Source organism: Nerophis ophidion, linkage group LG10 (assembly GCF_033978795.1).
Source record: "Nerophis ophidion isolate RoL-2023_Sa linkage group LG10, RoL_Noph_v1.0, whole genome shotgun sequence".
Lineage (NCBI taxonomy): Eukaryota > Metazoa > Chordata > Actinopteri > Syngnathiformes > Syngnathidae > Nerophis > Nerophis ophidion.
The window spans coordinates 47976286-47992200 of NC_084620.1; the positions used below are offsets into that span (position 1 = coordinate 47976286).

Genomic DNA, 15915 nt, shown 5'->3' on the forward strand with positions numbered 1-15915 from the left:
GAGCCGGATGCAGTCATCAAAATAACCACATCTGGCTCTAGAGCCTTAGGTCCCCTACCCCTGAGCTAGTGGATCAAATTCAGGGATTTCACCATCTAAGGTCCGTTCAGAAAATCTGGAAAAATCCCTGCACGTAAACGATGATATAATGGACTTTGGATACGTCAGGCGGTACTGCGTCAAAAAGCGACCTCAGTGTGTAAAGGTATCACCACATAGGCTCAGGAACACTTCAGAAAACCACTCTCAGTAACTACAGTTGGTCGCTACATCTGTAAGTGCAAGTTAAAACTCTACTATGCAAAGCGAAAGCCATTCATCAACAACACCCAGAAACGCTGCCGGATTTGCTGGGACCGAGCTCATCTAAGATGGACTGATGCAAAGTGGAAAAGTGTTCTGTGGTCTGACGAGTCCAAATTTCAAATTGTTTTTGGAAACTGTGGACGTTGTGTTCTCTGGACCAAAGAGGAAAAGAACCATCCGGAGTGTTCTAGGCGCAAAGTGTAAAAGCCAGCATCTGTGATGGTATTAGTGCCCAAGGCATGGGTATCTTACACATCTGTGAAGGCACCATTAATGCTGAAAGATACATACAGGTTTTGGAGCAACATATGCTGCCATCCAGGCAAGGTTATCATGGACGCCCCTGCTTATTTCAGCAAGACAATGCCAAACAACATGTTACAACAGCATGGCTTCATAGTAAAAGAGTGCGGGTACTAGACTGGCCTGCCTGTAGTCAAGATCTGTCTCCCATTGAAAATGTGTGGCGCAATAAGAAGCCTAAAATAGCACAACGGAGACCCCGGACTGTTGAACAACTTAAGATGTACATCAAGCAAGAATGGGAAATAATTCCACTTTAAAAATGTGTCTCCTCAGTTCCTCGAACGTTTACTGAGTGTTGTTAAAAAGAAAGGCCATGTAACACAGTGGTAAAATGCCCCTGTGACAACTTTTTTGCTGCCATTAAATTCCAAGTTAATGATTATTTGCAAAAAAAAATAATGTTTTTCAGTGTGTACATTAAATATCTTGTCTTTGCAGTCGATTCAATTGAATATAAGTTGAAAAGGATTTGAAAATCATTGTATTCTCTTTTTATTTATCATTTACACAACGTGACAACTTCACCGGTTTTGGGTTTTATAAAACTTAAGTGTAAAGATCAACATTTCCAGTTTTAAAGGGGAACTTTACTTTTTTCCTATCATTAACAATCCTACTGTAAGACAAAAATGCTTTTTTTAATGCATTCTGAAACGTAAAATATGGCAAGTAAGAGGTGGCTAACAATGCAGCAAATGGAAGAACACTAGTGCGCCCGTAAAGTCCTCTAAAAGCATCCAAAAAGCGCCAAACAATACGCCATCTACAAGTATTAGCAATATTGTTATTATATGTGCTAACGCAGAGGAACTACTTTTAGAGAGACAACTACCTTATGTTGGTATATTGACATATTGAGCCGCTGCATCGCCTCTGAGTTGGTGAAAGGTAATTCTGGATGATAAATCATGCCTCTCACCTGGAGAGTAGAAGGTTGTGGACATAAACCCAAAAGTTGGTCAACTTTGACATCCAACTTAGACCCGCAGATGGCCAGAAAGACACGAAAATACGCTCCTTTGCGGCCACCATTTCTCCTAACTTTTTGCGAGAATTATGATTGATTATTCATGTAAAGAGGAAGATATAAACATTAGGATTGGAAGAAAAATTTTTTGGGAATGAATTGCAATTCTTATTTTTAATGATTTCGAATTTCTTAAAAAAAAAATCTATTAAAATTTATTTTTATTTTCAAAATCTGTCCTGTCCAGCCATTTTAGTAAATGTTTTGGTAGAATTATATTAAACAAAACCACTTTTCTTTTAAGTAATATAAAAATTGGAGTCGTTATCTATTTTATGGAGGAATGTAGTTCATCATAGTACTGTCACCCAATGTTATTAAAAAGTACTGATTTTGAATTGAGAATTGATTCATGAATTGAATCAAATCGTGTGGTGCCCAAACATAAACATCCAGTCAATCTTTATCCCAGTGAGAGCAGACATTGTACAGTAAGTGGTCGTTTTATAATGTTTGTATATCTTGTTTAGCACTTAGCAATACTGCTACATGATGCTTGGTGTTTGACTAACACTGCATCTGTTTAGCACACCGCTTCTAAAACTCGTAGATCATCCTCCTAATATTCAGGCTCAAAAACAGAAGTCTCTGGATCATCATTTGTCCCAAAGTAGTCTTTGTTGTTTCTCATCAAGTCTGCCATGATTAGTAGCCTTGTTGTTGAAGGGAAAGTGAACGTTGTGATGCGTCTATGAAATTAATACGCCGCCGTATGCTTGAAATTATCCAACAATTTAAATAGTACATGTTATTATGAATGTTATAGATACTACATATATACTTACAGTGTGTATACAACTTTGATGAAGGTTTTTCAGCGCTTTATAGGCAGAATAGAGCGACTTTCATTTGCCTAGTGTTTATTTACGATTTAGAATGCATGAAAAATAAAAAGTAGTGTTGTTGTTGAAGGGAAAGTGAATGTTGTGTTGCGTCTGTGAAATTAATAAACTACCGTATGCTTCAAAAGATCAAAATATGAAAATATTACATGTTATTATGAATGTTACTAGATACTACATATATATTTACAGTGTGTATATAAAACCTTAGAGGTTTTTTTTACAGCACTTTATAGGCGGAATAGAGCGACTCCTATTCGCTCCATGGCTAGCTAAATTTTGCTAACTCTTATTTACGATTTACAATGCATCAAAAAATAAAAAGTAGTGTTTTTGTTGAAGGGAAAGTGAACGTTGTGATGCGTCTGGAAAATTGAATACACCACCGTATGCTTAAAATTATCCAAAAAAAGTAAATATTACATGTTATTATGAATGTTACTAGATACTACATATGTATTTACAGTGTGTATATAAAACCTTGGAGGTCTTTTAGAGTGCTTTATAGGCGGAATAGAGCGACTCCTATTCGCTCCATTGCTATCTGACTTTTGCTAATGTTTAGCTACGATTTACACCGCATCACAAAATAAAAAGTAGTATTGTTGTTGAAAGTAAAGTAAACATTGTGATGCGTCTGTGAAATGAATACGCCACCGTATGCTTAAAATGATCAAAATAAGTATACATTACATGTTATTATGACTGTTACTAGATACTACATAGATACTTACAGTGTGTGTATAAAACCTTTATGGAGGTTTTTTTTTTTTTTTAGAGGTTTCTAGGCGGAATAGAGCAACTCCAATTAGCTCAATTGTTAACTGACTTTTGCTAACGTTTATTTGCGATTTAGAATGCATAACCAAATAAAAAGTAGCTTTGTTGAAGGGAAAGTGAACGTTGTGATGGGTCTGTGAAATTAATACACCGCCGTATGCTTACAATGATCAAAATAAGTAAATATTACATGTTATTTTGAATGTTACTAGATACTACATAAACACTTACAGTGTGTGTATAAAAAGTTGATGGAGGTTTTTTAAGAGGTTTTTAGGCAGAAAAGAGTGACTCCTATTAGCTCAATTGCTAGCTGACTTTTGCTATTGTTTATTTATGATTTAGAATGCATAACCAAATAAAAAGTATTGTTGTTGAAGGGAAAGTGAACGTTGTGATGCGTCTGTGAAATTAATACACTACTGTATGCCTAAAATGATCAAAATAGGAAAATATTACATGTTATTATGAATGTTTCTAGATACTACATATATACTTACAGTGTGTATATATAAAACCTTGATGGAGGGTGTTTTTTGGAGGTTTTTAGGCGGAATAGAGCACCTCCTATAATCTCCATTGTTAGCTGACTTTTGCTATCGTTTATTTACGATTTAGAATGCATAATAAAAACGTGTTGTTGTCTTACGTAAGGACTGTGAATGACAGGTAAAGTTAAAAAAACATGCAGGTCCCCTTTAAGACTCCTGCTAGACCCTGTAAGCCTGGATTAGCTTTAGAACAAAGAAGTCCTCATCTTCTTCCGCGACTCTATGTTCCACTTCCCTCTTACAACCACGGTCTCATCAATCCTTTCCTTTTGGACCTGGTGAGTACATGATCCTAAAAATCCGCCAATGGGATCCAAACACGCTTACTTTAGGTCCTGACGAGCCTGCGACCATCTCAGCATATCCCAGTCCTTGCAGCCTTCCAAGTCGCCATCCGACCTCCGCAGCCGTCCCGTTTGCCTCCACCTGTGCCACTGTTCAGCCTCGGTCTCCCTCTTAGGAGTCCTCCGTCAGAGGTGGACCGGGATTGGCTGAGGGTCAGGATAAGCGCGGGCATCCCGGCTGCCATGGTAACCCCGTCTAACAGGCCGTAATCCCGCAAGCTGAACTTTAAATCCACGCTGACCTCAGCTGCTCTTCACTATTTAGCCTTCTCAGTCCCAAAAAGAAGGAGATGATACAGTATTATCTGCTCACAAGTCTTTGGGGCACTTTTCTAAAGTCAATCTTGACAGCGGGTATGACCATGTCGAGCTCAGGAGCCACATGGAGGAAAATCTATTACCCACATGGTAAAAAAAAACATGGCATGATAACTTAAAAATAAGGACAACTTCACATTCTGTGACTTACTTTTGATAAAATACAACAAGCACATTCTGAAAATGTCCAAATTACAACCAAATCCTCCTGCCAACACACTTAAGTTAGTTGAAAATTTCTAGGGGAAAAAATTGGTGCTGTTTCAAAAACACCACAAAGAACACAACAAACTTAGACTTTGTTTGTTTAAGTGTTTTTTTGTAAAGCCATTAAACTTTAAACTTTCTGTTTGGCAGTTCATTGAAGATGTGTTTGGAAAGGCAATCAGGTGTTTCCTTAACCTGCTGCATTGGTGACATCCGCAACTGCCACGACACATCCATTTATCATCGTTCAAATATTAAAATTAAAGATTAAAGTACCAATGATTGTCTCACACACACACTGGGTGTGGTGAAATGTTTCCTCTGCATTTGACCCATCCTCTTGTTCACCCCCTGGGAGGTGAAGGGAGCAGTGAGCAGCAGCGGTGGCAGCGCCCGGGAATCATTTTTGGTGATGTAAACCCAATTCCAACCCTTGATGCTGAGTGCCAAGCAGGGAGGTAACGGGTCCCATTTCGGTAACGGGTCCCATTTTTATAGTCTTTGGTATGACTCGGCTTGGGTTTGAACTCACAACCTACCTATCTCAGGGCGGACACTCTACCCACTAAGCCACTGAGTAGGTGCTACAACTATAACCCAAAAAAAAAATAACAACACTGAATTAAAGGTAACATAACTCCAAACTTAATCAATGTGAACATGGTAGATTTAAGCATAAAATAAAATTAAAAAAACACAACAGATGTAGAAACGCACATTTTTACAATGGAGTTCAGGGTGCGCATTGTGCTGTCAACCTGTTGCAAGCTTCTTCTTTTTATCAGCCCATTAATTGTGTGAATGTCCAACATTCATACATGTAAGATTCTACACCAAAACATCTATTTATTATTTTTATTGTTATTATTGTGTGAATGTCCAAGCATTCACACACAAAATATTGTACACCAAAAAAAATCATCTATTTATTATTATTATTGGGTGAATGCCCAACATTCACACATATGTCAGGCTTGCCCCTGACAGTTTGTTTGTGTTTTAGTTTTTCCTCAGTGTGTTTAGTATTCCCTGGGTTTAGTTCGTGTCAGCGCTCTTATTTTGTCTGTTTCCTGTTTATTTTCCCTGTGCAATGCTTCCCCTCAGCTGCGCCTGATTGGCACCTGGCCACACCTGGTGTCAATCATCCCGCTCCTATTTCTACCTGCTTTTGTCCTCCAGTCAGGACTGGATTATTGTCGCTCTTGTCGTTGCTACCTGTCGTGTCGTGTCGTATCATATCGTGTCAATGCAGCTTTGCGGTAAGATATATTTGATAGCGGTTTATAGCTTATTGTCTTTTGCTCCCTGCTTCCAAGTTTGTTTTCATATTATAAGTACGACTTCTGTTTCTTACTCGATACCTGCTAGCTTCCACGCTAGGCCTTTTTGTTTGTTATCCGCCCACGTGCGCGATTTTTGTTTTTACCCTTTGTTTGTTTTTTGCCTTAGTGTTTTAAATTAAATCATGTTTTCTCACTCCATGCCTGCCTCCTTCTCTGTATCTTGGCGTTCGTCACAAACTAACTTTGACAACATATAGGATTCTACACCAAACACTAATCTATTATTACTAATATTATTATTGTATGAATGTCTAACATTCACGCATATAGGATTCTCCAACAAAATAAATATATGTATGTATTATTATTATGTGAATGTTCAACATTCATACATATAAGATTCCACACCAAAACAATATACTTGTTATTATTATTATTATTTTGTGAATGTCCAACATACACACATATTCATTATTTTTCTATTAATATTATTATCATTATTATTATTATTATTAATATAGGGTGAATGTCCAAGCATTCATTATTACTATTGAGTGAATATCCAAACATTAACACAATTACAATTCTACAAACAAAAATAATGTATTTATTTTTTATTATTATTATTATTATCATTATTACAACTCAACTATTATTATTATTATTATACATCCATCCATCATCTTCCGCTTATCCGAGGTCGGGTCGCGGGGGCAGCAGCCTAAGCAGGGAAGCCCAGACTTCCCTCTCCCCAGCCACTTCGTCCAGCTCTTCCCGGGGGATCCCGAGGCGTTCCCAGGCCAGCCGGGAGACATAGTCTTCCCAACGTGTCCTGGGTCTTCCCTGTGGCCTCCTCCCAGTTGGACGTGACCTAAACACCTTCCTAGGGAGGCGTTCGGGTGGCATCCTGACCAGATGCCCGAACCACCTCATCTGGCTCCTCTCAATGTGGAGGAGCAGCGGCTTTACTTTGAGTTCCTCCCGGATGGCATCACCCTATCTCTAAGCGGAGGAAACTAATTTCGGCCGCTTGTACCTGTGATCCTATCCTTTCGATCATGACCCAAAGCTCTTGACCATAGGTGAGGATTATTATTATTGTTATTATTATAGTGTGAATGTCCAACATCCACACATGTAAGATTCTACACCCAAAAATAATAAATGTATTATCATTATTTATATTGAGTGAATGTCCAACCATTCACACATAAAATATTCTACACCCAAAAATTATATATTTATTATTAATATTGTGTGAATATCCAACATTCACACATATAGGATTCTACATCAAAAACTAATTTACTATTATTGTTATCGTTGTTTTTATTATTGTGTGAATGTCCAACATTCATACATAAGATTCTACACCAAAAAAATATATATTATTATTGTGTGAATGTCCAACATACACACATATATGATTCTACATCAAAAATAACCTATTCATTATTATATATATATATATATATATATATATATATATATATATATATATATATATATATATATATATATATATATATAAAACACGACGAGTTGAGTTTATACCAAAAAGTTCTATTTTGGTTCCATCTGCCCACATGACATTCTCCCAATCCTCTGCTGTATCATCCATGTATCCATTTTGGTATAAACTCAACTCGTCGTGTTTGTAGGAAGAACAATACTGAGTGGCATCCCAAGAACACCATACCTACTGTGAAGCATGGGGGTGGAAACATCATGCTTTGGAGCTGTTTTTCTGCTAAGGGGACAGGACGATTGATCTGTGTAAATGAAAGAATGAATGGGGCCAGTATCGTGAGATTTTGTGCCAAAACCTCCTTCCATCAGTGAGAGCTTTGAATGGTTGACCAAATACTTATTTTTCACCATAATTTACAAATAAATTCTTTAAAATTCCTACAATGTGAATTTCTGGATTTTTTTTCACATTCTGTCTCTCACAGTTGAAGTGTACCAATGATGAAAATTACAGACCTCTGTCATCATTTTAAATGGGAGAACTTGCACAATCGGTGGCTGACTAAATACCTTTTTTCCCCACTCATATATATATATATATATATATATATATATATATATATATATATATATATACATACATATATGTGTGTGACACACACACACACACGCACACACACTATATACATATATATATATATATATATATATATATATATATATATATATATATATATATATATATATATATAGTTTGTGCGTGTGTGTCTCTGTGTGATTTTGATGCATGTAGTGAAGCTTGCTACAATTCTGTGGTATTAGTTACACATGTAGCTTAGTTCCATTTAATGGAGAATATCTAGTAGTTCCATTTAATGGAGAGTAAATAGTAACTAAGTTAATTGTATTTTCCAGTAAAAGCAATTTCAATAGTACATATTTATTTACCTTGGATTTTATATTATCTTATTCAAATCAACCATGTTTCTGTTGAGGGCAGGACTGCATTACAGCTTTTGATAAATTATACCATAAAAATTAGGCATTACAACCTGGAGTTACAAATGAAAAAAATATGGAAATATGCTATCAAATGACATCATCATATTTTCTGAGGCTCAAATGACAACAAGTGCAATCTACTAACCGGCACCATCCACAAGAGGGCACACTGACACAGCACCAATCCCAGCAAACCTAATTTTCAGATAACAACATTCTCTAAAAGTCATTGTACAACTCCCACTATTTTCTTCATTTGCAAGAGTCCATGAAGGTGTGAACCCACAAAAAGAGTGGAATGAGCTGCAGAAGGACAGACTGTGTGAGTCACCGTCTTGCAGAGATGCGGACCTGTGCAGCACCACAACATCTGGCTGCACAAGAGGAGAAATATATCAAGTGTGGGGAAACATGCTTATTTTTGTGGTATGGAAGTTAGGCCTGCTCAAAGATTCCATGCACGTCCATAACGTATCTACCATGAGATGCTATTCTCATCAATAGGCAGTCAAAACTCAAGCTACACATGTTTACATATACATACATACACGTGTGTGTGTGTGTGTGTGTGTGTGTGTGTGTGTGTGTGTGTGTGTGTGTGTGTGTGTGTGTGTATAGCAGGGGTGTCAAACTCATTTTAGATCGGGGGCCACATGGACAAAAAATCTACTCCAAAGTGGGCCGGACTGGTAAAATCCCTGCACGATAACTCAAAAATAAAGACACCTTCAGATTGTTTTCTGTGTTTAAAAATATAAGAAGCACATTCTGAAATTGTACAAATCATAATGTTGTTGTATTTTTACACTTACATGTTGCGGTTAATAGTATTGATTGATACTTTTATTAGTAGATTGCACAGTTCAGTACATATTCCGTACATTTGACCACTAAATGGTAACACCCCAATAAGTTTTTCAACTCGTTAATCAATTCATGGTAAATTCATAGTATTCTATCTTTATTTGTCGATACTTATATTTTCTGAAAGAATGATGTGATAATGTTCATCAGTCAACTCAATGGTGTTCATTTTCAATCTATCCAGATACAAAAATATCAAAATCAAATTACAGTATGACATGTATGTAGTTTGATCATTTTCCTCGATTGATGTACTAACATCATGTGGTTTATTTGTACATATGTACCATCATCTACAGCAGGGGGGGGGAGAGTTAGGGATGCATGGAATTCTCGGTATTTGTTATGTTGCGTTTATAATGTGTTACAGTGTAGATGTTCTCCCGAAATGTGTTTATCATTCTTGTTTGGTTTGGGTTCACAGTGTGACGCATATTAGTAAGAGTGCTAAAGTTGTTTATATCACAACCCTCAGTGTAACCTGTATGGCTGTTGAACAACTAACTATGCCTTGCAGTTGCTTGTGCGTTGAGTCAGCAGCCGCACACTAGATGTCGCCAGCCGGCACTCAGATAGCATAGTATTAAAGCGGACGCTACGACATGGTGGAGAAGACGTTTAAGGCATTGCGATCACGGCACGGCCTCAATATTGTTGTCTGGGTGAAAATCTGAGATTGTGTATCCTGAGGAGATTTTTGGGAGAGGCAATGAAATTTGGAAAACCTCCTGGTAAAATGGGGGGGTCGGCAAGTATGCAGCTGAGCCACATCAGAGTGATCCAAGAGCCGCAGGTTGCCGACCCCTGATCTACAGAAATACAAAGAATTGTTATTGCAACATCCAGTAAACACATGCAGAAGAGCCGTTTCTTTCATTCAAAAATTTCAGGTTAATTTGTATACTTAGCGAACTCATCCCGCGGGCCGGATAAAATCTGTTCGTGGGCCTAATCCGGCCCGCGGGCCGTACGTTTGACACCCCTAATCTATAGTATAAATACACAAACAGGATCCTACAAATTGGCATCAATAAGAGATTCCTATTTGTTTTTTTTAAAGGTCTCATTTCATTTTGTATTTGTATTTCAATCAACAGATGAATTATGTCGTGATAAATGATTAATTAAAAACAAATTTCTGAATCTGTTTTAATGAAAAAAAACAAAACAATTCTAAGACCAATAAGTAAAAGTATAAACTCGCCTTGAAATCTACAAATAAAATTGTTAGAATACACCGAGGATGTCGTGGTGGTCTGTGCAGCCCTTTGAGACACTAGTGATTTAGGGCTATATAAGTAAACATTGATTGATTGATTGATAATTATTCAAAATGAGGGCTGTCAAATGATTGTTTTTTGAATCGGATTAATCGCATTTTGGAATTTTGATGAATCATGATTAATCACAGCTAATTACTTGGTTGCATGGTTAAAATAGTTTAAGAAAAGAGCTCAATATTTGTACACAAATGCACTTTGATTGTCAGAATGTCTTATAAGAAACATTTTTAAAATGTTGTACTTGAATACATGTCATTGATTTGCTATCAATTTTATCTACAGTTCTTTCAGAATATATTTTAAATATCACATTTAGTTTTATCTAAAGTTCTTTCAGGATGTATTTTAAATATTATATAATTAGTTTTATCCAAAGTTCTTTCAGGGTGTATTTTAAACATCATTTATTTAGTTTTATCTAAACTTATTTCAGAATGTATTTTAGATATCAGATTTAATTTTATCTAAAGTTCTTTCAGGATGTATTTTAACTATAATGTTTAGTTTTATCTAAAGTTCTTTCAGGATGCATTGTACGTATCATGTTTAGTTTTTATCAAAAGTTCTTTCAGAATATAATTTAAGTATTATGTTTAGTTTTATCTAAAGTTCTTTCAGGATGTATTTTTAGTATAATGTTTGGTTATATCTAAGATTATTTCAGAATGTTTTTTAAATGAAATATTTAGTTTGAACTCTTTCAGGTTGTGTTTTAAATATCATTTATATAGTTTTATATAAAATTCTTTCAGGATGTATTTGAAATATATTTAATTTTATCTAAAGTTCTTTCAGGATGTATTTAAGTATCATGTTTAGTTTAATCTAAAGTTCTTTCAGGATGTATTTTTAGTATAATGTTTGGTTATATCTAAGATTATTTCAGAATGTTTTTTAAATGAAATATTTAGTTTGAACTCTTTCAGGTTGTGTTTTAAATATCATTTATATAGTTTTATATAAAATTCTTTCAGGATGTATTTGAAATATATTTAATTTTATCTAAAGTTCTTTCAGGATGTATTTAAGTATCATGTTTAGTTTAATCTAAAGTTCTTTCAGGATGTATTTTCAATATCATGTTTAGTTTTATCTAATGTTCTATCAGAATGTATTTTAAGTATCGTATTTAGTTTTATCTAACGTTCTTTTAGGATGTATCTTTAGTATAATGTTTAGTTTTATCTAAAGTTCTTTCATGATGTATTTTATGTTTAAGTTTATCCAAAGTTCATTGCAACAGGTTTATATAAAGTTCTTTCAGGATGTATTTTAAGTATAATGTTTAGTTTTATCTAAAGTTCTTTCCAGATGTATATTAAGTATTATGTTTAGTTTTATCTAAAGTTATTTTTTGGATGTATTTTTAGTATAATGTTTAGTATATCTAAAGTTATTTCAGGATGTATTTTAAATAACATATTTTGTTTTAACTCTTTCAGGGTGTGTTTTAAATATCATATATATAGTTTTATATAAAGTTCTTTCAGGATGTATTTTAACTATCATATTCAGTTTTGAGGGCTTCACGGTGGCAGAGGGGTTAGTGCGTCTGCCTCACAATACGAAGGTCCTGCAGTCCTGGGTTCAAATCCAGGCTCGGGATCTTTCTGTGTGGAGTTTGCATGTTCTCCCCGTGAATGCGTGGGTTCCCTCCGGGTACTCCGGCTTCCTCCCACTTCCAAAGACATGCACCTGGGGATAGGTTGATTGGCAACACTAAATTGGCCCTAGTGTGTGAATGTGAGTGTGAATGTTGTCTGTCTATCTGTGTTGGCCCTGCGATGAGGTGGCGACTTGTCCAGGGTGTACCCCGCCTTCCGCCCGATTGTAGCTGAGATAGGCGCCAGCGCCCCCCGCGACCCCAAAAGGGAGTGAGCGGTAGAGAATGGATGGATGGATGGATATTCAGTTTTATCTAAAGTTCTTTCAGAATGTATTTTAAGTATCATGTTTAGTTTTATCTGAAGTTATTTTAGAATGTATTGTAAGTTTCATGTTTAGTTTTATCCAAAGTTTTTTCAGGATATATTTTAAACATCATATTTGGTTTTATCTAAAGTTCTTTCCGGATAAATTTTAAATATCATGTTTAGTTTTATCTAAAGTTATTTCAGAATGTATTGTAAGTATCATGTTTAGTTTAATCCAAAGTTATTTCAGAATTCATTTTAGGTATAATGTTTAGTTTTATGTAAAGTTTTTTTCAGGATGTATTTTAAATATCATATTTAGTTTGATCTAAAGTTCTTTCAGGATGTATTTTAAATATCATATTTAGTTTTATCAAAAGTTCTTTCAGGATGTATTTTAACTGTAATGTTTAGTTCTGTCTAAAGCTCTTTCAGGATTAATTTTAAATATCATATTTAGTTTTATCTAAAGTTCTTTCAGGATGTATTTTAAATATCATGTTTAGATTTATCAAAAGTTCTTTCAGAATATATTTTAAGTATGATGTTTAGTTTTATCTAAAGTTCTTTCAGGATGTATTTTAGGTATAATGTTTAGTTTTATCTAAAGTTATTTCAGGATGTATTTTAAGTATGATGTTTAGTTTTATCTAAAGTTCTTTCAGGATATATTTTAAATATCATTTAGTTTTATGTAAAGTTCTTTCGGAATGTATTTTAGGTATCCTGTTTATTTTTATCCAAAGTTATTTCCCGATGTATTTTAAGTATAATGTTTAATTTTATGTAAAGTTTTTTTTCGGGATGTATTTTAAATATCATATTTAGTTTTATCTAAAGTTCTTTCAGGATGTATTTTAAATATATTTAGTTTTATCTAATGTTCTTTCAGGATGTATTTTAAATATCATATATTTAGTTTTATCCAAAGTTCTTTCAGAATGTATTTTAAGTATCATGTTTACTTTTATCTAAAGTTATTTCAGGATGTATTTTAAGTGTGATATTTAGTTTCTCTTTCAGGTCTCATTTGAAATAGAATATTTAGTTTCAGCAAGACCATCACTCGAAGTCTCCTCCCTCATTTTTGTACTGAGTAGTCTTGATGTGACCACTGACTGTGTAGTGGTTGACATAAAAGAGTTTGTACGCTTAAAATAAAATGCATGATTCATCTTAAGTGTGTTCATGATTAATGCGATCATTTTTTTGTGATTAATTACAATGGTTAACTAATTACATTTGACAGCCCTGTGCTACTAATAGGTTCAATATCATGATTTAAAGATTACAAAGTATTCAAATAATAGTAATTTAAAGAGATGTTTTTGGATAATTTATTTCATATTGTAACAATTTACCGACCAGAAAAAACCTTTCCCATGTGTGCAGGTGGTGATGTAGTATTTTACTGTAGATATGACACATACCGTGACTGTAGCTGACACCCGTGCTGAGCGACGAGGGAGAGGCGATGACTTCCCGGTTGGGTGTTTGGAGGCCTGCTTCTTTCTCCTTGTCCTTGTCCTTTTCCTTGTCTTTGTCTTTGTCCTTGTCTTTGTCCTTGTCCCCGTCCTTGACCTGGCGCTGGCTCATCCTGCCTGGTGTCAGAAGGAGCGTGTCATCAGCGGACACTATGGCTGCTGCAGACACACAGCAAAATCCATCAGGACTAAACATGTGACACACTTTTGTCAATCATTATGTATCAATGTCACTTGAACATTACATACAAATATTTGATTTTATCAAGTATATATATGTATGTATATATATATATATATATATATATATATATATATATATATATATATATATATATATACAGTATATGCATATTATATATATATATATATTTATATCTATATATCATCAATATACATCTCATCTGTATATATAGCTATATATATCATCAATATTTGTCTCATAAGTATATATGTATCAATTTATATATATACTGTATTTATATATATATATATATATATATATATAATCAATATATATGTCATCAATGTATATATATATACATACATATATATATAAATATATATATGTATATATAGGGCTTCACGGTGGCAGAGGGGTTAGTGCATCTGCCTCACAATACGAAGGTCCTGCAGTCCTGGGTTCAAATCCAGGCTCGGGATCTTTCTGTGTGGAGTTTGCATGTTCTCCCCGTGAATGCGTGGGTTCCCTCCGGGTACTCCGGCTTCCTCCCACTTCCAAAGACATGCACCTGGGGATAGGTTGATTGGCAACACTAAATTGGCCCTAGTGTGTGAATGTGAGTGTGAATGTTGTCTGTCTATCTGTGTTGGCCCTGCGATGAGGTGGCGACTTGTCCAGGGTGTACCCCGCCTTCCGCCCGATTGTAGCTGAGATAGGCGCCAGCGCCCCCCGCGACTCCGAAAGGGAATAAGCGGTAGAAAATGGATGGATGGATATATGTATATAGATATATAAATATATACATACATATTTAAGTTAAAGTGCCAATGATTGTCACACAAACACTAGGTGTGGCAAAACTATTCTCTGCATTTGACCCATCACCCTACATATACATAAATTATATGTGTATACATATATATATGTATATATATATATATATATATATATATATATATATATATATATATATATATATATATATATATATATATATATATATATATATATATATAAATATATATATATATATATATATATATATAAAAGCATATATATCTGGGTTGTACTTGTATAGCGCTTTTCTACCTTCAAGGTACTCAAATCCCTTTGACACTACTTCCACATTTACCCATTCACACACACATTCACACACTGATGGCGGGGGCTGCCATGCAAGGCGCTAACCAGCACCCATCAGGAGCAAGGGTGGTCAAGTGTCTTGCTCAGGACACAACGGACGTGACGAGGTTGGTACTAGGTGGGGATTGAACCGGGGACCACTCTTCCACTGCGCCACGCTGTCCCTTTGTGTATATACTATTATATATATGTATATATATATATATATACACATGTATATATATACACATGTATATATATGTACCTATACTGTATATACCTTTATAGATATATATATATATATATACATATATATATATATATACACTTTTATATACCTATATACATTCATACCTATACTGTATATATCAATCAATCAATCAATGTTTACTTATATAGCCCTAAATCACTAGTGTCTCAAAGGGCTGCACAAACCACTACGACATCCTCGGTAGGCCCACATTTGGGCAAGGAAAACTCACACCCAGTGGGACGTCGGTGACAATGACCCAGTGGGACATCGGTGACAATGATGACTATGAGAACCTTGGAGAGGAGGAAAGCAATGGATGTCGAGCGGGTCTAACATGATACTGTGAGTTCAATCCATAATGGATCCAACACAGTCG

General features: G+C 35.0%; 1 protein-coding gene across 8 annotated transcripts in view; it reads right to left on the reverse strand.

Annotated features, from left to right (window-relative positions):
- osbpl8 (oxysterol binding protein-like 8) overlaps nucleotides 1-15915 on the reverse strand; it is a 200896-nt gene that overhangs the window by 86332 nt on the left and 98649 nt on the right. For 5 of the 8 annotated variants that reach the window (XM_061913980.1, XM_061913979.1, XM_061913982.1 and 2 more), the window contains one exon: nucleotides 13927-14139. In XM_061913980.1, coding sequence (XP_061769964.1) covers nucleotides 13927-14139 — 213 coding nt within the window. Of the gene's footprint in view, nucleotides 1-4139; nucleotides 4321-13926; nucleotides 14140-15915 lie in introns of those variants that run through there. The other 3 variants (XM_061913983.1, XM_061913986.1, XM_061913988.1) reach the window with 3 other exon arrangements.